Here is a 21,497-nt window from a genome sequence, read left to right on the forward strand (position 1 = left end):
GGCTCGGCTCGGCTCGGCTCGGCTCGGCTCGGCTCGGCTCGGCTCGGCTCGGCTCGGCTCGGCTCGGCTCGGCTCGGCTCGGCTCGGCTCGGCGCGGCTCGGCTCGGCTCGGCTCGGCTCGGCTCGGCTCGGCTCGGCTCGGCTCGGCTCGGCTCGGCTCGGCTCGGCTCGGCTCGGCTCGGCTCGGCTCGGCTCGGCTCGGCTCGGGGCGGCGCCGCGCGGCCGGCGGGCTGCTGGGAGCTGTAGTCCCGCTGCCCGCCTGTGCCGGTGCCCCGGGGGCCGGGGCCGGGCGGCGGCGGCGGGGAGCGGCGGGGGGCGGCGGGGTCCCGGGCGCGCTCCCGGCTCCGTCCCGGTCCCTCCGGGCGGCGGCGGCTGCGGGGGGCCCGGCGGGGCGGGGGGACCGGCGGCCACCGCGGGCGGGCGGGCGGGCGGCGGGGCCGGGGCTGGGCCCGGCGGCGGCGGCGGCGCAGGTAGGGGCGGCGGAGGGGGCCCGGCCCCGAGGCCACGGCGAGGGGCGCGGCGGGGACCGCACCGGGACCGGCACCGGGAACGGCACCGGCACCGGGCCCCGCTCAGCGGCGAGCCCCGGGGGGTGGGGGTTGGGGGGGGGGGGGGGAGGCGCGACCCCGGGGGCTGGGTGCGGGGCCGGGGGGGGTTATGGGGGGGCGGATGGGGGTCGGGGGGCTGGGGACGGTGGGGCGGGGGAATGCAGGGGGCGGTGGGGGGCACGGGGGGGACGTGGGGGGACATGGGGCAATGGGGGGGACAGGGCAGGGCTGGGGGGGGCTGGGGGTCGGGGGGCACGGGGGGGACATGGGGGGACATGGGGCAATGGGGACAGAGCAGGGCTGGGGGGGGCTGGGGGTCGGGGGGCACGGGGGCAGTGGGGGGCACGGGGGGGACATGGGGGGACTTGGGGCAATGGGGGGGACAGGGCAGGGCTGGGGGAGGCACTGGGGCGGTGGGGGGAACGGGGGGGACGTGGGGGGACATGGGGGGGGGGCAATGGGGGGGACAGGGCAGGGCTGGGGGGGCTGGGGGTCGGGGGGGGCACGGGGGGGACATGGGGGGACGTGGGGCAATGGGGACAGAGCAGGGCTGGGGGGGGCTGGGGGTCGGGGGGCACGGGGGCAGTGGGGGGCACGGGGGGGACATGGGGGGACTTGGGGTAATGGGGGGGACAGGGCAGGGCTGGGGGAGGCACAGGGGCGGTGGGGGGCATGGGGGGGACATGGGGGGACTTGGGGCAATGGGGACAGGGCAGGGCTGGGAGGGGCTGGGGGTTGGGGGGGGCACAGGGGCAATTGGGAGGGTGCGAGCCCCTCGGGGTGCCCGGGATGGGGTGGCTGTGCTGGTGCCGTGTCCCCGTGGGAGGCTGGGGGTGAGGGCGGGGGGCTCCGGCTGCCCCCCTCCGTTGAGCAGGGCCGTGGTTTCCCCATCGCCCCTCGCAGGGGCTGAGCCCGCCCGAGTGCCGACGCGGAGCGGCCGCGGCAGGACGGCGCCATGAGGGAGAGCTTCGACGCCCTGCTCGCCCTGGGTAAGGCGGCGGCACCGACGCCTGCTCCGGAGGCTCCGGGTTTGCTCCCGTGCCTGCCGCGGAGCCACGAGCTCGGGGGCCCGGCCGGGCGGAGGTGCCGGCCCCCAGCACCGCCGCGGCTGGGTTTTGGTGCGGGGCCTGGTGGGAAGCCAGGAGCCGGGACTGGGACCCAGGGCCGCCCCGGTTCATCCTGGCACCGTCCCCTGCAGGCGTCCCCATCACTAAACCGGAGCCGGTGCCGCACACGGAGCAAGCAGAGGAGCCGCGCACCCAGGCGCCGGCGGAGGAGACGGAGGCACCGGGCTGTGCCGGATCAGGTTGGTGCCAAGGCCCTGGGGGGGCTCTTGCCCGTCCCTGGGTCTGGAGGGGACCCCGGCTTTACCGCGCTTTGTCCTCCCAGCAAGGCTGCTGGTCCCCAAGGCGGAGGCGCTGCCTGAGGGCGATGGTGAGGAGCAGCCGGGCGGCGGGGATGCGGGGGCCGTGCAGGGGCATGGCAGCCTGGAGCTTGGCTGCTCAGGTGAGGTTCCCGTGCCGGCATCTCCAGCTCGTGGCAAACCCGCCGGTCGGCACGGTGCGGGCGCGCTGGGGGCACGCGGTGACGGGCGCTGGGTTCCCGTGGCGGTGCCGCCCGTCCGTAACACGGGGCGCGCCGATCGCGTCCCCACGGCCCCGCTCTGTGCCCCGCAGAGGACTGGCTGGTGCGGAAGGTGAAGGTGGAGGACGAGGACGAGGAGTGGCCGGCCGGCCTCAGCGCCGAGGCCCTGCTGGCGGGGCAGCTCCCGGGCAGCGCCTCCCCGCCCGCCGCAGGCGCCTGCAAGCCGGAGCCGCCCAGCCCCGGGGAGCCGGCGGAGCTGGGCTACGGCGTGCTGCCCGCCTTCGCCTGGCCGCTGCTGGGCGAGGGCCTGGCCGGCCCCGGCGCCTGCCAGCACTGCTGCTGCGCGGCGCAGCCCCGGCCATGCGGGCAGTGCGGCGCCCCGGCCCCCCCGCGCCCCTTCGCCTGCGCACAGTGCGGGAAGGGCTTCGGCAAGAAGGCGCACCTGACCCGGCACCTGCGGGTGCACACGGGCGAGCGGCCCTACCCCTGCGCCCAGTGCGGCCGGCGCTTCCGCCAGAAGATCCACCTCCGCTCCCACCAGAAGACGCACACGGGCGAGCGGCCCTTCCCCTGCACCGAGTGCGGCCGCCGCTTCCGCAAGAAGACGCACCTGGTGCGGCACCAGCGCACCCACACCGGCGAGCGCCCCTACGCCTGCGCCTGCTGCGGCCGCAGCTTCGCCCACAAGCAGCACCTGCTGCGGCACCAGCAGCTGCACGCCGAGCCGGCCGACGGGGCCGCGCTGCCGCCCGCCGAGCAGAAGCCCTTCCCCTGCCCCGAGTGCGGGAAGAGCTTCAGCTGGAAGAAGAACCTGACGTCCCACCGCCGGCTGCACCTGGAGGGGCGGCCCTTCGCCTGCGCCGAGTGCGGCCGCGGCTTCAGCGACAAGCGGCACCTGACGGCCCACCTGCGCGGGCACATGGGGCTGAAGCCCTACGCCTGCCCCCACTGCGAGAAGACCTTCAGCCACAAGCCCAACCTGACCACCCACCAGCGCACGCACACGGGCGAGCGCCCCTTCGCCTGCCCCGACTGCGGCCGCGGCTTCGCCCACAACCAGCACCTGCTGCGGCACCTGCGGGTGCACACGGGCGAGCGCCCCTTCGCCTGCCCCCAGTGCGGGCGCTGCTTCAGCTCCCGGCCCAACCTCATCGCGCACACCAAGGCGCACGCCGGCGCGCGCCCCTTCACCTGCGAGCAGTGCGGCCGCGGCTTCAGCCGAAAGTCCCACCTGGCGCGGCACCAGGCGGTGCACACCGGCACCCGGCCCCACGGCTGCGCGCAGTGCGGCAAGCGCTTCAGCTCCAAGACCAACCTGGCGCGGCACCAGGCCGTGCACACCGGCCACCGGCCCTACATCTGCACCCAGTGCGGAAAGAGCTTCAGCCGGAAGACCCACCTCCTGCGCCACGAGCGCACCCACGCTGCAGCGCCCGCGCCCCGGCAGGGCTGGGTGGCCCCGGCCCCTGCCACCCTCTGCCCCTGAACGCCGGGAGCTGAGCCCCTGCCCGCGGGGCTGCCGTGCTCCGTGTCCTGCGCCGGCGCCGTGGTCGAAGGGAGGAACCGACTGCTCCGACATGGGACGTGCCGCCAGCTGCTGCCCGCGTCGCAGTGCCCAGCTCCGGGGACCTGTGTGGCATCGGGGTGGGGACAGGGACAGAGCTGTCGTGCTCCTGCCAAGGGGGCCGGTGCAGGGCACCCGACGGCTCTGGGTGGGCCCAGCGATGCTCTTGGCCCCGGCACCGGGACGCTGCGTCTGGGCTCGCTGCCATTCTCCAGGCAGGGCCCAGCGAGGCGGCTCCAGCACCGGAGCGCTGGCCTGCGGCAGGGCTGGTGGCTCTCAGGCAGCAGGGCCAGCACCGGGTGGAAAAGCTCCCTGCAGCCGCACGGGGGGCACGAGCCCTGCTCCCAGCCCTGCCCAGGCCTGGCAGGCTCCCCTGTGGCAGGAACAATTCGTAAATGCCAATAAAACGTCCTTTGCCAAGTTTCCCTGGGGATGTTGTGGGGCTGGGCAGGAGCGAAGGCTGCGCAGCGGGACGGCGTGGGGCTGCGGGGTGCCGGCACCACGGGGCCGGTGGGACGCAGCATCCACAGGGCAGGGCCCGGGGGCTGTGTGGGGCCACGCTCCGCACCCCAAAGCCCCTCGGCTGCACGCAGGGCTGGGGTTCCCGGCCGGCCAGCGGTGCTGCAGGCACTCCTGGCGCTGGCCGCATGCCTGCGGGTTGTTTTCCCCGTCCTGCGGCGCGCTGAGCTGAATCCGCGCTTGTTTGCTCCTGGAAGGAGGGAGAAAACACGAGCCTGGGGCCGCAACCGCGAGCAGGCAGCCGGCCCCAGGCGGGCGGGAGCCGTGCAGCGGCACACGTAAAAAGGTGCCCGTTATTGAACCTCGGCGTGGGGCAGGGCAGGACGGGGCCGAGCCACGCGGGCTGTGCCCTACCGGCAGCGTCCGGCTCCTGCTGGCCCTGGCAAGGGAAGGCGCAGCCCCCGGGGGCCGCGGTGCCGCCGGGCTCCCTGCTGGGGATGCTGCCCCCACCCCACGTCTCAGCCGTGCCACGCGTGTCGCCCCGTCCCCAGCCCGTCTCGCTGTCCCTGGCAGCCGGTGGCGGTGGCAGGAGGGCAGCGGGACAGCGGGGACCAGGCAAGGTGGCACGCCCCCAGCCCCTGCAGCGGCGGGGGGGCTGGCGGTGGTGTGGGTTTATCTCCCCGCTGCAGGACCGCGGGGCTCCCGGCTCGGCTTCCTGTTATTGCGGCGGCCGGCGCGGTGCTGGCAGGGCCGGCACCGCCGCGACGGAAGGGAGGGGGCCGGGGCCCTGCCGCTGCCGCCCTTCCCGTGGCCGCCAGGCACCACCTGGCCCTGGGACGGGGCTGCGGCCCCCCGGAGGGAAGGGTGGTGGGGAGTTGGTCTGGACATCGGGAAGGGGTTCTTCACCCGGAGGCGGTCGCGCACTGGAAGGGGCTCCCCAGGGACGTAGTCACGGCACCGAGCCTGTCGGAGTTCAAGAAGCGTTTGGGCTGTGCTCAGTCATAGGTCTGAATTTTTGGGTAGACCTGTGCGGTGCCGGGGGTTGGACTCGATGATCCCTATGGGTCCCTTCCAGCTCGGGATATTCCATGAGTCAGTGGCTCCGTGCTGCCGGGGCTCGGCATCGCCGCCGCCGTGCCTGGGGACCGGCGACGTCTCTGGGGACAGCGGTCACGGCGAGGCTGTGGGCACGGCTGCGGCATGGGGACGTGAGCGGGGACACCGGTGAGGGCACGGCGGTGGCACGGGGACGTCAGCCCCGGCGCAGGCAGGGCCGTGGCCCCGTGGGTGCCCGGCAGCCGTGGGAGCCGCCCCGGCCAGTGAGCGGTGTGGGGGCTGGAGCACCCTGTCCACCCCTCTGTCCTGCCCATCTGTGTGTCCAACTGTCTGTCTGTCCTCCCCTCTGTCCCATCCCTCCCTCCCATCTGTCTGTCCGTCCCTCTGTCCCTTCATTCCTCTGTCCCATCTGTCTGTCCGTCCGTCCCTCCATCCACCCATCCATCTCTCCACCCATCTGTCCCTCCATCCCTCCCTCTGTCCCTCCTGCCCCTTCCTCCATTCCTTTCTCATCTATCCATCTGTCTGTCCATCCATCCGTCCATCCCCCTACCACCTCTCCCGCCATTTATTTTTATTTCCCTCCCGTCTGTCCATCCGTCCATCCACCCATCTATTCGTGTGTCCATCTAGGTGTCCACCCATCTGTCCGTCCATCCCCCTCCCACCTCTCCCACCATTCATCTTTCCCTCCCGTCCGTCCGTCCGTCCGTCCATCCCGCCACAAGCCCACTGCCGAGCCGTGACCCTTGGTGCCAGCTGGCTGTCCGTCCGTCTGCCCAGCAGCTGTCTGTCTGTCCGTCTCCCGTCCACCCATGCTCTGCCCTGTCTGTCCGTCTGTCCGTCCGTCCGTCCATCCATCCACCCATCCACCCACCCACCCACCCATCCCCATCTCCCACCCCTCCATCTGTCCGTCCGTCTGTCCGTCCGTCCCATCCCCCCGACCCGCCCCCCCCCCTCCCCCCCCCCCCCCCCCGGTGCCCTTCGGTCCCGGTGCCGGTCCCGGTGCCCCTCCCCCTCCATCGCCACGGCAACGGGAGGCGGAGCCGAGGGGGCCGCCGGGAGCCGCCGCTCGGTGAGCGCGGGGGGGTCCCGGTGTTTGGGGAGGGGGGGGGGGTCCCCGGTGGCGAGCCCCCGCCTGCCCCGAGCACCCCACGGGGAGGGGGGCGAGACCCACGGGGGGGGAGGAGGGGATCCCACGGGGGTCCGAGCCCCACGGGGGGGGTCCGGGGGGGCCGTGTCGGTGCCGGTGCCGACCCTCGGCGGCGTCCCCGCAGGGCTCGGCGCGGCGGCGCGGATGGAGGCACGGGCAGAGAAGGGCGAGGAGGGCGCCGGGGCGCGGATCACGGCGCAGCTGCTGAAGGCCAGCACCGGGCAGTTCGCGCTGGACTCCATCCTGCTGCTGCGGCTGCGCGGCCGTGGCATCGCCGACCTGGGCTGCCTGGGCGACTGCGCCCACCTGGAGTGGCTGGACCTCTCCGGCAACGCCATCTCGCAGCTGGGCCCGCTGGCCGGCCTCAAGCAGCTGGCCGTCCTCAACCTCTCCCGCAACCGCGTCTCCAGCCTGGAGCCGCTGGGCTCCTGCGAGAGCCTCCAGAGCCTCAACCTGGCGGGCAACCTGGTGAGCAGCCTGCAGCAGCTGCGCTGCCTGGCCGGCCTGCGGCGCCTGGAGAGCCTGCGGCTGCACGACGCCCTGGGCCAGCTCAGCAACCCCGTCTGCGCCGCCGCCGCCGCCTACCGCGCCGCCCTGGCCGAGGCGCTGCCCGGCCTCAAGGCCATCGACGGCGAGCGGGTGTCGGGCCGCGGCAGCGAGCTCTTCCAGCTCTGCCGGGACCTCGACAGCTCGCTGGGCCACGGCCCCGGCCCCGCGCCGCCCCGCGCCGCCCAGCCCTGGGTGCAGGCGAGTTTCTGGGAGCCGCCGCCGCCCCGGCGCAGCTCCGTCATAGAGGAGGCGTACAAGCAGTTCGGCGAGGCGCTGCAGGAGTGCCGGGAGCTGAGCCGGCGCGCCGACGACACCATCGCCCAGGCGGAGCGGGCGCTGAGCGTCCGCAGCGACCCCGGCTCCTACGTCTTCTGAGCGGGGAGAGACCCGGTCCCGGAGCCCCGCCTGCCGCCGTCCCGCCCCCATCCGTCCCCCGGCCGGGGTCCCCAAGGAGCCACGAAGCCGGCCTCGCCTCCGGGCTGCTGCGGTGCCTGAGCCCCGCTCCGCTCTGGAGCAGCACCCGGGCTGGCTGCCGAGCTGGCTGCTTCATCCACCTCGTTGTGCTTCGTGCCCTCGGAGCCCGGGGAGGCTCCCAGCGGGTCCCCAAGCTCACGGCCTCCACGGGGACCTGGGCTCCCCATCCCTCACGCCGACGCAGCAGGAGCAGAGGAGCACTTCCACACCTGGCGGCTTTCGGAGCTGTCCCCAACCCCCCCGGCCCGGCGGAGGAGCTGTGCTGAGAGGTGGGGACGGGGGCTGCAGGGCGGGGGGCTGGGGGCAGGGACGGAGGGGTGTCACGGAGCGATGGAGGCTGCGCAGTAAAGGCGTGCTGTCCTCGAGGTCTCTGCTGCTTTCTGCTGCGTCCCGGCGCATCCCGCATCCCTCCCGAGCCTGCCAGGGTACCACAGAGCAGAGCGTGCCCCGGGCTGGGGGCAGCGTGCGGGGGGTGACAGCCTCAGCAGAGCCCCCCCGGGCTCCCACAGGAGGGGAGCGGGCACAAGAGGGACGTGGAGCCGAGTCCATCCCAACACCCTGAGCACAGCAACCCCGGGCGGGAACGAGAGAGGAGACAACCAGAGGCAGAGCTGGGGTTTACTGGTGCATGCGGACACTGCCTAGGCGTGGGGGGGCCACCTGCAGGACGACCCTCCCTTCATTGCACAGCGCTGGGGGGGCAGCAAGCTCGGGGGGCCGGGCTGGCCCCATGTCAGCATCCTTCCGGGCTGGTGGACGCGGCGTCAGCTGGCCTGGAGAGAGGGGACAGGGGGGTGCTGAGAGGAGCTGGCTGCAGGAGGAGCCCCCCCCGCCCGCACCTCCCCACGCCACGCAGGGCGGCGAGCCGGTCCCAGGCACCGCCAGCACCCGCGGCCGCTCGCCCCGGGGGACGTGGATGCGCGGGGACCGTCCCCGGCACCCACCGTGGCCGGGTGCAGCCACCTAGGCTGGCATCCCCCTGGAGAAGGCGAACATGCCGGGGAGGTAGAGGACGTCCGTCGACTTGCCGGCCTCCTCCACGGCTCTGCACTCGGCCTCGTCGCGCTGCTTGATCTCCTGCGGGGCAGAGAGCGGGGGGCTGGCACCGCAGAGGGGGGGCACGCGGGACGTGCCAGCCCCCGGAGCACCTCCGGGACACGTGAGCGAAAGGATGCAGGCAGCAGCCAGGGCCAGAGCCCCCCCCTGCCAGCCCTGGGACACCCCCCGGGGACAGCTCACCTTCACGGCCAGGTGGTGGCTGGGGCCGCAGTTGTGGTACTTGTCCAGCACCTTGGGGACATCGCTGTTGTCAAACTTGTAGCAAGCCAGGCAGGCCGGCTTCCTCTGGGGACACAACGTGGCCGTCAGCGCTGGTGCCGGCACCCAGCCCGCCCCCAGCCCCGTTCCCAGCTGAACCCCGCTCCCTGCCGGCCCGCAGCTCTCCCCCACGCTCGTGGCTGTGCAGCGAGAGGCTGGAGCCGGGCACGGCCACGTCCCGTCCCTGCCATCCCTCCTGCAGCCCCGGCAGAGGGGACAGGCACGCGGGGACCGGGGCAGGAGGGAGGGAGAAGGGGGACGCTGCTCTGCCCCCACGCGACGCGGTGCGGGTTCCAGGAGCCGGCTCGGAGGGGGGCGCAGCCCCCGTCTCACCCTGTTCTCCACGGCCTTGCAGTTCTGCGTCCTCTGCGCCCTCTTCCTGCAGTTGGTCTGCACGAGGTTGACGCGCAGCTGGACGAACGTCCCCGACGAGTCTTGCTGGTGCGAGAGGGAAACGTCCCGTGAGAGGCGGGGAGGGCCGGGGGCAGTGCTGGGATATTTCGGGGTGAGGAGAGGCAGGACCCGCCCGGGTGCTCGCCGTGCCCCCGGTGCCTCAGGACAGCGGGGAAGGCAGAGCAGGCGGTACCCGAACCGTTTGTGCCTCCCAGTCCCACCGCCCCGGTTCCCCCTCCGACCGCCACCATGGCGGGCACAGCCCTGGGGGGGCTCCGCACACCCCGGGGTCCGAGGGACAACGACCCTGAGCACAAAGCCAGCCCCAAATCAACCCAAGGCCCTGCGAGGAGGCTCCCACGAGGGGCGAGCGGCTCAGAGGGGAGCGGCCCTACGGCCCCCAGCACCCCGTGAGCACGGGCAGCTCCTGGGGAGAGCTCCGGGGGCACGGGACGGAGCCAAACCGGGACACCATGCCCGGGGGGACGGGGACGGGATGGATCTGAGCCGGGACACCGCGTCCTGCCTGGGGGGACCGGGATGGGACGGAGGTGAGCCGGGACACCGCGTCCTGCCCGGTGACAGCCATGCCCCGGGGGCCACCGGGTCCGCTCCGGGCACTGTGGTTAATGAGTAGCTGAGCGCCGCCAGCGCACCCTGCCCCGTGCCATCGGGCACAGCCAGCACCGCCCGGGGACCGCGGCACCGTGCACCCCCGGCCGTCTCCGTGCCCGGCGCCACCCTGCTCGCCGCAAAGCCCCCGCGGGGCACGGTCACGGTCACGGGCAGGGGCACCGGTCCCGGTCCCGGTGCTGGACTCGGCACTCACCCGCTCGACGGCCCCCTCGAGGGAGTGCTCCCTGAAGAGGAAGAGCACGCTGCCCCGGCCGTGGAAGTACTCGAGCACGTCCCGCACCACCCGCCGCTGCAGCGGGCTCTGGCTGGCGGCCGCCAGGGCCACGAAGCCCAAGGCGAGGGCCAGCACCCGCCGCATCGCCGCCGCCGCGCCTCGTCCCGCTGCCTCCCGGCACGGCCCCGCTCCGCCCCCGGGGAGGAGGCGCCCGGCCCGGGGGGGGTGTGGGGGGGGGGCTCGGACCGAGAGGGGGGCAGCGGGCCCGGGACGGCCCCGGGGGATGCGGGGAGGGGCCGGGGGGGGGTGGGCGCGGGGTGGGGCCTGCCCCGAGAGGGGGCACCGGGGGGGTAACGGGGGGGGTAATGAGGGGGAAACGGGGGGTACCTAGGGGGTACTGGGGGGTAACGGGGGGGTAACGGGGGGTATCAGGGGGGCACCGGGGGGGTAATGAGGGGGAAACGGGGGGTACCTAGGGGGTACTGGGGGGTACCGTGGGGGTAACGGGGGGTACCCAAGGGGTCCTGGGGGGTACTGGGGGTACCGGGGGTGTAACGGGGGGGAACCGGGGGGTACCAGAAAGGTACCGGGGGGTAACGAGGGGGGTACTGGGGGTCGCCGCCCCGCCTGGCCCTCACGGGCTGGGGGCACGGGACCGTCCCGCCTGACCGGGAGCCGCCGCCCCCCGCCCCGGGGAGCCCCGAGGAGCCCCGGGGCCGCCCCGCTGCCGCCGCTCCCGGGCTCCCCGGTGTCGCCGCCCCCGCACGGCCCCCGTGCAGGCTGCAGGCACCGGGGTAGAGGCCGCGGCTGGGGCAGGGGCAGGGGCACGGCGCCCTCGGTACCGCCCGGCCCGGCCCCGCCTGGGGGGGGGAACGGGGGAGGACTCAGGGGGACGGGAGGTGGCGCTCTAGCCCACGTCGGGCAACTCTATGGTGGCGCCGCTCTAGCCGCGCGCTGAGCGCTCTATGGTGCCGCGCGCTGCTTCCGGCACGCCCCTAGGGGATGCCGCCGCGGGTCACGCGGTGACCCGGAAGCGCTGTGGCGAGGCGGCGGGCGGGAACTACAACTCCCAGCAGCCCCCGCGCCGGCAGCGGCCGCCTCCCCGCTCCTCCCCCCCGTCCCCCCTCACATCCAGGCCCCGCCGCTGGGCGCGCGCCTCTGCCGGCGTCGCCGCCGCGCTGACGTCACCGTCGCGGCGACGTCACCGCGCCGCGGCGACGTCACCGCGCCGCGGGACGCCGGCGGCCGTGAGTCCCCCGGGGAGGCGGCCCCGGGGCTGGGGGAGGGGGGCGGCGGCGGAGGGACCGGGGACCGGGGGGGGGGGGCGGGCAGGGAGGCGGCCACGGGCCCCCCCCAACGCGGAGCCACCGCCGCCCCCGCCCGCCCCGGGCCGCGGCCTGCCCCCGGCGGGAGCCCCCGGGCCTGCGGCTGCCGGGAGCGGAGCCCACGGGGCCCCCCCCCGGCCTGGTCCCGGCCCTCAGCCGCCCCCGGGGCTGTGTCCGGGGGGGGGGGGTCCCGGGGCTGCCGGCACCGCCTGGGGCGGGGGGGGGAGCTCGGTGTCGCGATAACGATACCGGGGGCTAACGGTGAGTCACCCGGTGTCGCGATACCGGGGGCTAACGGTGGGGGCTCGGTGTCGCGATAACAGTGACTGGCGATGGGGCCTCAGTGTCACGGTACCGGTGGCTAACAGCGGGTGCTCAGTATCGCGATACCGGTGGCTAACGGTGAATCCCTCGGTGTTGCGATACCGGTGCCTAACGGTGAGTCAGCCAGTATCACGATACCGCTGGCTAACAGTGGGTCCCTCGGTATCACGATACCGGCGCCTAACGGTGAATTCCTCGGTGTTGCGATACCGGTGGCTAGCAGTGGGTCTTTGGTCTCACGATACCGGTGGCTAATGGCGGGCGCTCAGTATCGCGGTACCAGCGAGTAACCGTGGGTCCCTCAGTATCACGATACCGGCGCCTAACAGCGGGTCCCTCAGGATCGTGATACCAGCGGCTAACGGTGGGTGCTCGGTGTCGTGATAACGGCGACCAACGGTGGGTGCTCAGTGTCACGGTACGGGTGGCTAACGGTGAATCCCTCGGTGTCGCGATACTGGTAGCTGACAGCGAGTCACCCAGGGTTGCAACACCGGTGGCTGGCGGTGGGTCCCTCGGTATCGCGATACCGGTGCCTAACGGTGAGTCACCCAGCGTCGTGATACCGGTGGCTAACGGTGGCTCCCTCAGCATCACGATACCGGTGCCTGGCGGTGAATCCCTCGGTGTCGTGATACCGGCGGCTAACGGCGGGTCACCCACTGTCCCGATACCGGCGGCTAACGGTGGGCGCTCAGTATTGCGATACCAGTGACTAACGGCAGGCCACCCGGTGTCCCGATACTGGGCCAGGCCCCCGCCCGTGCCTCCCGCGCTGCCGCCACTGCTCCAGGCGACGGAGCCCCGGAAACAACACCGGCGGCGGCCGGGGGCTCCTCAAAGCGTCCCCGTCCCTCCTGGGGAGCAGGGGAAGGTCCCCGAGGAGCCGGGCGCTGCCGTGACACCGCCTGCGGCGGGGGCACCCCCGTGTCGCACCCCCGTGTCACCCCCGCCTTGCACCCCTCCGCAGCTGCCCTCGCCAGCTCTCGGCGTGCCGTTTCCGTACCGGATCCCCCGGGGGCGCCGATTTCTCGCCCCGTGTTGCCCGCCGGGGGCAAGTTGCCCGTCGGGGGTCCCCTGCAGCGGTGGGGGCCGCGAGGCCCAGGAAGCGCAGGGCAGCGTTTGGGCTCTGCGGGACCTGTCCTCCCCCCCCCCCCGGTGCCCAGGGGACGCCGCCGGTGCCTCCTCAGGTGCTGCGGAGCTCCCTGGAGACGTGAATGTCCCGGCCCGGTGCTGGCCGGGGCGAGTCCGAGCCCTGGTGTCCCTAAAGACGGAGCGGAAGGGAAGGAGCGAGGGATATATACGGAGAGGGGGCCCTGCTGGGGTGCTGCGGCCATCGTGTCCCCCCCCCGAGGGACCGTGCCCCGCTCGTGCTGCGGCAGGGGCGGCCCTCACCTCCGTGGCAGGGGCAGGAGAGGCCCCCCCGAGAGCTGCGGCCCCAAGCGGGGGCTGCTCTCGCCCGCCGGCCGTCCTCCACCTCCCCGGGTACGCGCTCAGGGCCGCGGGCACACCGGGGCCGGCTCGGGGACCCCCTGTGGTGCCGGGACCCCGCAGCCCCCGGCTGGGTTTTGCCCGGAGCCGCGGGGTTGCAGCTGCGGCTCCCCCCCCCAGCCCCCCCCACTCCCCGCACGGCCCCGGCGCAGGACTACAACTCCCGGCAGCGCTCCGCGCGCGGGCCGCGGGGAGGCTTTCCTGTAAACAGAGGCTCTGAACTCGGGCCAGACCCCGGGGCTGGCTCCTTCCTTCCCCCTCGGATAACTCGGAGGAGGAGGAGGAGGAAGGTCCGGGCGCCCGCCGTGCCGCTCCCGCCGCCGCCCGCGCTCTCCCATTGCCGCCGCCGCGCTCACTCCTCCGCTCTCCTCCACTCCCGCAGGGCCCCGCAGCAGCCATTTGGAGGAAGTTGGGGAAGATCCGAGCCCGCTGTGGAAGGCGGAGGGAGAGGACACGGCCGCCGCCGCCCCGCGCCCGACGGCCCCGAGGGGCACCATGTCCGCCGGGGGGGCTCCCCAGGTATGGGGGGGGGGGCGGCGGCTCGCGCTCCGTCCCCCGAGGGATCGGCCGTGCCCCGAGGGCCGAGCGCGGCGCGGGGCGGGGGGGGGAGCCTGGGGTTGCCTTTTGTGCCGCCGCCGCCTTGTCGTGGCGGCTTCCCCGGGGGGCCGGGAGCTCCCCCGGTGCTTTCCTCCGCCTCCGGTCGCCCAGAACTGCTCTCGCCCCCGGAGGCCCTGCCGGCTCCGCACGAGACTTTCCCTTTGGAGCTGGCACTTCTGGAAGTTGTGACAGCCCTCGGGGCGCCGCCTGGCGCCATCTGTTCTCCCGGTGCTCCTGCCGAGCCACCGGGGAGCTCCGGGGGAGGACGAGGGGAGCCCCGGGGAGGGCAGGGGGGGCAGAAGGGGCGCCGGGCTTCCCGGGAGGAGCCTGCTCGGGGCACTCGCAGTGACCTCCCCCCTTCGGTCCCGGCCCTGGCTGGGTGGCCCTGAGGCAGGGGGGAGGCTGAAAGGGATCGGGGCGGGGGGTGGGGGGCGAGTGGGAGAGGGCACGGGAGCGCTGCGACACCTCCCAGCGCCCGGGCCCCCCGGGGGGCAGCGCTGCCGCACGCCTCCCGCCAGGAGAAAACAAAAAGAAGAGGCAAAAAGCAAAGCCAAGCGGCCGCGGCCGGCTGCTGAAACGCCTCCCCCTCTCTCCCGGAGCAGCCTGCCCACGTCCTGAACCTGCTCCCTTACCCCCGGCTGAACGAGGTGCCCAGGGCCGGCCATGAGCTGGGTTCCGCGGGCGCGGAGATCCCCTCCGACCCCTGCACAGGTGAGGGCCCGGGGCGGCCGGCGGGGGGGCTCCCGCGTCCCCTGGGTTGCGGGCGGGGGGCAGGATCTGTTCCTAAACCCGCGCAGATGTGGCACGGGGGTGGGGGGGGTGTGGGGAGGAAACCCCCCGCCCGCCTTGCAGGCGCGGCGCTGGTGCAGGTGGAGACTTTTCCTGCTGTCTGGGCGGTTGGGGCCGCGCTGGTTGCATTCTTGCGGTGCCCTTTGAAATCCTATCGTGGAAGCGCCAGGTGGGATCTGAGGACGCCGGGGTGAGTTTGCGAGGCTCCGAGGGAACGTCGTTTTCCCGCGAACGGTGTTCTCGCTCACCTTCCGCTGGAGCGCGCGTTGCCAGGAGGAGGGAGGCTGGAGCTTGGGTTTCTTTTTATCTTTAATTACACTTCAGGCAGCGGCAGCTTAAAATAGATGAAAGCAATGCCTCGAGGCTCGGTTAATTTTAGCTTATTTGTGAATTAACGCAGGCGTCTCCAGCATAATGATGCGTATGCCGAATGCATGTTTTGCAGTGTGACAGTTCATGGTGACCAGCTCTTATCCCTTCAACCAGGCTACAGATTTTTCAAGCCCGGTGGCTTGTTCGGTATTAAACAGTCGGAGGAGCCGTTCCCCGAAGGCCAGCAAATGCAGGAGGACAGCAAGATCCTCGTGAGCCCGTGTGCAGGTAGGTGCTCCCCGTGTCCCCGCGGGGGCTTCGCAGCGATTGGCGACTGGCCTTGGCAGGGGACGTTGGCCCTGTGGGGCTGTCGGCAGCCGTTTTGGGCCGTTTTGGGAAGTTTTTGCCGTAGCCGCTGGCGGCTCCCAGCAAGCCACGGGTGGAACGGGTTCTGGAAGGGTTCTGTGTCCCCCCCCGCCCCCCCCCCGGGTAATTAGGGCGCTATAAACTGCGGCCAAGGTCTCTGAAATCGATGTCTTGAATCTTTTTGGAATCTAGTTGAGCCCGGGCGACCGAGCAAAGTGGAGCAGCCCGACGAGAAGCCCGGGGTCGCCGCGGGCTCGCTGGAGCTGTACCCGGCGGGCGCCGGCGGTTCCGGCCGCTGGTTCCATGGCGGGCAGCGCGCGCCCGAGCGGGCGGGCGCGGAGCGGGACGGCGCCGCCAGCCTCAGCCCGCTCCCGTCCCGGGTGGCCTGCTGGGCCCCCCAGCTCGGCAGCGGCCCCTTCCGCTGCGCCCAGTGCGGGAAGGGCTTCCGCCAGAAGCAGAGCCTCATCACGCACGAGAGGATCCACACCGGGGAGAAGCCCTACAGGTGCGGGGACTGCGGCAAGAGCTTCAGCCAGCGGCCCAACCTGCTGACCCACCGCCGCGTGCACACGGGGGAGCGCCCCTTCCCCTGCACGCAGTGCGGCAAGAGCTTCAGCCAGAAGGCCAACCTCCTGGCCCACCAGCGCATCCACGCCGCCAACGAGAAGGCGCTGGCCGGGGGCGAGCAGGAGGACGGCGCCTCCGGCAAGCCGAAGCTGCGCGCCCCGCAGCGGAGCTACCAGGACGACACCCCCTTCGTCTGCCCCGAGTGCGGGAAGAGCTTCCGCCAGAAGCCCAACCTCATCACCCACCGGCGCATCCACACCGGCGAGCGCCCCTTCACCTGCTTCCTCTGCGGCCGGAGCTTCAACCAGAAGACCAACCTGGTGACGCACTACCGCGTGCACACCGGCGAGCGCCCCTTCGCCTGCACCCAGTGCGGCAAGCGCTTCACCCAGAAAACCAACCTGGTGACGCACCAGAGCACCCACACCGACGTCCGGCCCTACCCCTGCGGGCAGTGCCAGAAGTGCTTCAAGGACAAGGTGTCCCTCAAAGCCCACCAGAAGACGCACGCCCCGCGCCAGCGGAGGTGCCCGGGCCGGGGTCCGGCTCCCGCCCTGCCTTTCGGGGCCGCCCCCACGCTGCTGCAGCCCGGCGGCCCGGAGCAGGAGGCCGCCTTCAGCCCGATGCCGCCGCTGCCTGTTCAGAAGATCCCCGAAAACCAAGAGCTGTACTCGTGCACGGAGAAGGGCTTCCCCCCGAAGGAGCAGCTCCTGCCCCACCAGCAGGCCCCGCTGGGGGAGCAGGCCTTCCCCTGCGTGCAGTGCGGGGAAGGGTTTTGCCCGAAGGTGGCCCTGCTCCGCCCGCAGCACGGCCCTGGGGCGGAGGCTCCGGCCGGCTGCGCCGCGGGCTTCAGCCCCGGCCCGCACCTCCTGGGGCACCTGGGGGTGCAGCCCGTCCTCGGGGAAGGCGCAGCCCCCGCGCCGCCCACCCCCGGGGCCGAGAAGCCCTTCATCTGCAACCAGTGCGGCAACAGCTTCGGCCTGTGGCTCTCCCTGGTGGCCCACCAGAAGACCCACGTCGGGCAGAAGGCCTTCCAGTGCCCCGAGCACGATAAGAGCTCCGGAGACGAGCTGTCCGCCAAGTCTCCCCAGGAGAAGGATTTGGACGGGAGAGCCTGGCTGTGCCCTGAGTGCGGGAGGAGCTTTGTCCAGTACGAGCGGCTGGTGAAGCACCGCCAGAACCACAGGGGCCGCGGGCCCTACCGCTGCGACGTCTGCGGGAAGCGCTTCAGCCTGAAGACCAACCTGGTGACGCACCAGCGCATCCACACCGGCGAGCGCCCCTTCACCTGCGGCGTCTGCGGCCGCCGCTTCAACCAGAAGGGGAACCTGGTGACGCACTACCGCACGCACACCGGCGAGCGCCCCTTCGCCTGCACCCAGTGCGGCAAGCGCTTCGCCCAGAAGCCCAACCTCATCGCCCACCAGAAGACCCACTCCGGCAGGCAGCCCTTCACCTGCCTCGAGTGCCCCAAGCGCTTCAAGAGCAAGCTCTCCCTCAGGGTCCACCAGCGCGTGCACGTCGTGGAGCAGCCCCAGAGCGAGCCGGGCCCGGGCCAGACGCCGCCCAGCCTGCAGGCGCACCCCGGCAGCCCCTACCCCTGCTCGCTCTGCGGGGAGTCCTTCGAGGAGCACGGGGAGCTGCAGCTGCACCGGCAGGGCCACGCCGGCGAGCGGCCGCACGCCTGCGCCGAGTGCGGGAAGCGCTTCCGTCAGAAGGTGAACCTGGCCGTTCACCAGCGGACCCACACCGGGGAGCGCCCCTTCCACTGCGCCGAGTGCGGCAAGGGCTTCAGCCAGAAGGCGCACCTCCTGCGGCACCGCAGGACGCACACCGGCGGCGTGCCGCCCTCCTGCTGCGAGGGCGCCTGCCCCGCGCACCGGGACGAGCCCGATGCCAGTGCTCCCCTGGGGAAGGGCTCGGCGCCGCCCGGCGTGCTGCTGCCCCCCTGCTCCCGGGGGGCCGCGCAGGGATCGCTGCCTCGGGAAGAGCTCCGGCCGGGAGCGCAGCCCCCGAACAGAGCGGAGAGCCCGTCCGGGGCAGCAGACATCCTTCTGCAGCTGATGCAGGAAGACCAGCACCTGGTGTCCGGCTCGCACCACGCGCAGGAAGCGCCCGCGGGGCAGTGCCCCTGTAAGTGCGCCGAGGGCGGGGAAGGCCTGGCCGGGAAGCCGACTCTGCAGCCCCAGTGCTGCTGCGCTGACTGCGTGAGCCAGAGGCAGCTGCTCCTGAAGCCCCAGCACGACTGCCGCGCCGAGATCTGGTGCAAGTACGGTGGCTGCGGCAGAAGCTTCGAGGACAAGCGAGTGCTGAGAGTGCCTGAGAGAGCGCACGGCGAAGAGAAAACCTCGCCGTGCCCGAGCTGCTTGTAACGCGCCCGCGCGGGCTGCCATGAACCCGTCCGAGCGAGGGACCGGGCCTCGTCGCTCTTGCACTACGGACACCGAACCTGGACAGGGGGTAGCTCACGCCGGGAGCCGACTGCTGACCAAACGGGGACGGTGCGGAGCCTGTAAGGGCCTGACGCAGGGGAAGCTGCGAGTCAGAACCTGGGGGGGGGGCTCCCGGGACGTGGCGGGGGCTCGGGAGGATTGTGGTGGCTCACGGGAACAGGACGCTCTTGCGGAGCGGAGCACCCCGGAGGTGGCGTGGGATGCACCGAACTGGTCACGAAGCAGTGCTGGACTCGGACGCTGCGTGCGCGTTTTCTGTCTTGTGAACATACCAAATTTGTAAAGCGGGTGGAGCTGAGGAGCAGGAGGCGCTACCGGGACTGCGGGTCTGCGGTGCTGGCTTCTGCTGGCGGCTGCCTGCGAAGAGTTGGACGGCGAGGAGCGGGGAGGAGCTGAGGATCCCGCGCCCCGGCTCAAAAGTCGCCTCCGCCGAGCAGGAGGCCGGGCAGAGGCGCATCTGCTGGGCCCTGGCTGCAGGCTCCGCTGGGGGCTGCCGTCCTGCGATGTGCAGACCCCGGCGTGGGGCAGAGAGAGGCCTCGGTGGGCCGAGAGCTTCTGCCAGAGCCCTCCGTCCGTCTCTTCGGACTGGGTGTCCTTCTGCGGGATGTTTTTGGGACGGGGAGCCGAGACCCGCTGTCGGCTGTCCGCCGGTGTGGGCAGAGGAGGAGCAGCTTCGCGGGGAGGCGAGCGAGCCGCCGAAAATGCGGTACCGGCTCTCTTCCAGCCTCGCGGGGACCCCGCGCTGAGGTCCCTGGGCGGCGGGGCTCGGTCCCGAGCCTGCGGCTTCACGGCTGGAGCGGAGGAGCCGGCGGTGGGGAAAGCGTCAGCGCAGCCAGGCGCTGGTGGCCGCCGCGGGCCGTGCCTCACCGCCGCATCTGCAACGGACCGCAGATAAGATTAAGCATCTCCTCTGAGCCTGGAGGAGTATTACAGGGTGAATATGGGGGGGGTGGGTTGGGGAATGTAGCTTCTGCTTCTGTACTTGCTCTGTGGATAACCTTTCTGACTAGCACCTCTTTCTGGTACTCACCTAATTCTGCATAGATAACCCGGGAGCGCCGGGGAGCGGTGGCTGCAGCCTGCCCGGCGCTGCCCCGCGCCTGCGCTCATGCTCCCGGGCTGGAAGCGGGGGAGCTGCTTGGCCGGGGCAGGGCCGCGGGGGCAGAGCTTTAGGGATGGGAACCGCTGGCCTGAAAGCTGCTCCCGCTTGGAAGCGCGCTTCGCATAAAAGGGGAAACGAATCTCGCCCGCTGCACCCGAGGGGAGCCGCCCGTCCGCTGCTCCCCCTCACGCGCCACGAGCCGCGTAGCCCTCAGCCCCAGCTATGGCAGTAGAACCCTATCTTGCTTTGCTCGGCTGCAGAGCCTCCTTGCTACAATGGTTTGGCAAAGACCTTCGCTGAAAACATTGGATGCTGTTACCAGCGCCTGGCGCGGCGCCGCGCTCTCCTGGGGCGCTCCTCCCCTGCCTTTTGGGGGGTGCATCCCAGGCCTGCGGCGTCAGGAAACGCCTCTCGCCACGCAGTGTCCGAGTGCCGGCGCAGGGCGGCGGTGGGGTCTCCATCCCCAGAGGTGTTCAAACCGCCTGGACACGGCCCCGGGCAGCCCCCCCGGAGCAGGCGGTGCCCGATCCGCGCGGCCCTCGGCCCCTCTGCCCCGTAGGGTTTGGGCAGATCCTGCCCCACAGAGCCGGGCCAGCCGCGGCTGTGCCAGCTCGCCGTCACGCCGAGGGGACACCGGTACGGTCCCTGCCGGAGCTGCAGCCTCGTTAAGGCACTCTTAGCTAACAACGCATCCGGGCGGCGGTGGCGGGGCCGTGCGAGGGGTGGCAGCTGCCGGGCGCGGGGTCCCTGGCACCCGAGCTGTCCCCGGGCAGGGGGTGGGCGTCCAGCCCGCAGTGCTCGGCTCTGCCCTCTCCCCTCCGGCAGACACGCCGCCCTCTCCCTTCCGCCTAGCATCACGCTCCAGCAACATTTCAGGTCCTTGCAATTCTATTTTTTTGAGGTTATTTAAAATAAAAGCTTTCTCACAGCAGGTTCCGGCCTCCTCCTCCTCCTCCTTCCCGGGGAGCGTCGGTGTGGTACCGCGGTCTGCGCCGCAGGGAGGGCCGGGGGCAGGCACTTGGATTTCTGACCCAGCCTCGAGCTGTTCCTGATCCTCGGGGCGAGAGCTGCTCCCCAGCCACGTGCCTGCCTTCCCTGCCAAACCGTCGGCCCCGTGGTGCTGAGGCAGAGCCTGGGGCACCGAGGCCTTGCTGAGGGGCAGAGCTGGGGTCCTGGGGCAGCCGCGCTGCCCCCAGCGTGTGGGAGAAAGCGGCCGCAGCGCCCGTCGTACCGTCCCTGCACGTGCTCTGCTCCTCGTGGGCTGTTGCAGTTGAACTTGGAGTCGTGCTGGTGGCGGAGCCGCCTGCAGCAGACTCCCTGGGTTCTGCCTCTCTCGGCAAAAGCCTCAGCAGCGAAAGGGGAAACGCTGGGGGCTGTCGGCAGCGCCGGTGGGGCCGCGGGCTTGCCGTGCCTGTTAAAGGCAGGAGGATTCTTCCCAGCAGCTGGGCCGGGGCGGGGGGGGGGGGGGCTGCTCCCTGCCCTTCACTGCCTCGCGCTTCGTTGCATTCGTGGGCTCGTTTCCCGCTGACCAGCCGGTTCTGACAACCCCTCCGCTCCTTCGATTGCTGCAGGTTTCAAATCCGCGCAGGCCCTGGCTCTGCGAACAGCGCCTTCGGCGCAGGCCCTGGCTCCGCGCCTCTCCCAGCACCTTCACATCCACGCCGCCCCCGCCAGCGCAGCCCAACGAGATCCCGAGGGCCTTTGCTGCCCTTCCCGTGGCCACTGGCTGACGGCTCAGTTCCCCCCGTTACTGGTAATGCTGGGACGGGATCCCAGCACGAAGTGGGTGCCCTGCTGGTGCCCACCGGGAGCTGAGCTGCTGCCCCTCACCGCCGCATCCCGGGGACGGCCGATGCTCTTGGGCCTTCGCTTACCCAGGGAAAGAAGTGGTTGGGGGTTGAAAACACCCTCGGGGCCTTAGGGCGAAGCCGAGAGATGCAGCCACAAACTGCAACCGCAGCCAAGGCTCGGGGAGGGTGCGGGGGCAGCACAGCTGGCAGCGCGGGGCCTGGTGTGAGAAAAATCTCAGTTTTCTCAGGCAGGATCTTCGGTGAAGCTGTTTTATTCACGGTTGCAAAGGCGGGCGTCCTGCAAGCAGGAGCGCACAGTACAAGTTTACCATAACTCTATATCCCCTATTTCCCAACACCTGATTTCTCCCGTTTCCTCACTGGTTGAGCACTGCAGGTTCACAACCTACTCGACGCCCTTCTATACTACA

The 21,497-nt window shown here is 72.3% G+C and overlaps 4 protein-coding genes across 4 annotated transcripts; 3 read left to right on the forward strand and 1 right to left on the reverse strand.

Moving 5' to 3' along the window:
- Positions 1-1,283: 1,283 nt before the first annotated feature.
- LOC125180885 (zinc finger protein 721-like) lies at positions 1,284-20,207 on the forward strand. Its single transcript, XM_048053321.2, has 6 exons — positions 1,284-1,537; positions 1,747-1,854; positions 1,938-2,054; positions 2,225-3,555; positions 15,556-15,810; positions 15,898-20,207. The coding sequence occupies exons 1-6, from the start codon at positions 1,504-1,506 to the stop codon at positions 18,091-18,093; spliced, it is 4,041 nt and encodes a 1,346-aa protein (XP_047909278.2). The 5' UTR covers positions 1,284-1,503; the 3' UTR covers positions 18,094-20,207.
- On the forward strand, positions 6,173-7,755 carry LRRC61 (leucine rich repeat containing 61). The gene is made up of 2 exons (XM_066991110.1): positions 6,173-6,289; positions 6,492-7,755. The coding sequence occupies exon 2, from the start codon at positions 6,512-6,514 to the stop codon at positions 7,289-7,291; it is 780 nt and encodes a 259-aa protein (XP_066847211.1). The 5' UTR covers positions 6,173-6,289; positions 6,492-6,511; the 3' UTR covers positions 7,292-7,755.
- Positions 7,993-10,151, reverse strand: RARRES2 (retinoic acid receptor responder 2). Its single transcript, XM_066991118.1, has 5 exons — positions 9,930-10,151; positions 9,041-9,145; positions 8,630-8,734; positions 8,335-8,467; positions 7,993-8,163 (listed from the first exon to the last, which is right to left on the reverse strand). Exons 1-4 carry the CDS (start codon positions 10,092-10,094, stop codon positions 8,354-8,356), a joined length of 489 nt encoding a protein of 162 aa, XP_066847219.1. The 5' UTR covers positions 10,095-10,151; the 3' UTR covers positions 7,993-8,163; positions 8,335-8,353.
- On the forward strand, positions 12,315-15,069 carry LOC125180886 (nascent polypeptide-associated complex subunit alpha, muscle-specific form-like; the record flags this gene model as incomplete). Its single annotated transcript, XM_066991301.1, is given in 4 exon segments — positions 12,315-13,271; positions 13,273-13,609; positions 14,290-14,398; positions 14,922-15,069. Coding segments are annotated over 3 exon segments (1,359 nt in total), but the record flags the coding sequence as incomplete, so codon positions are not given.
- Positions 20,208-21,497: the final 1,290 nt, after the last annotated feature.

This window comes from Anser cygnoides, chromosome 2 (assembly GCF_040182565.1).
Source record: "Anser cygnoides isolate HZ-2024a breed goose chromosome 2, Taihu_goose_T2T_genome, whole genome shotgun sequence".
In the NCBI taxonomy this organism is placed as follows: Eukaryota; Metazoa; Chordata; class Aves; order Anseriformes; family Anatidae; genus Anser; species Anser cygnoides.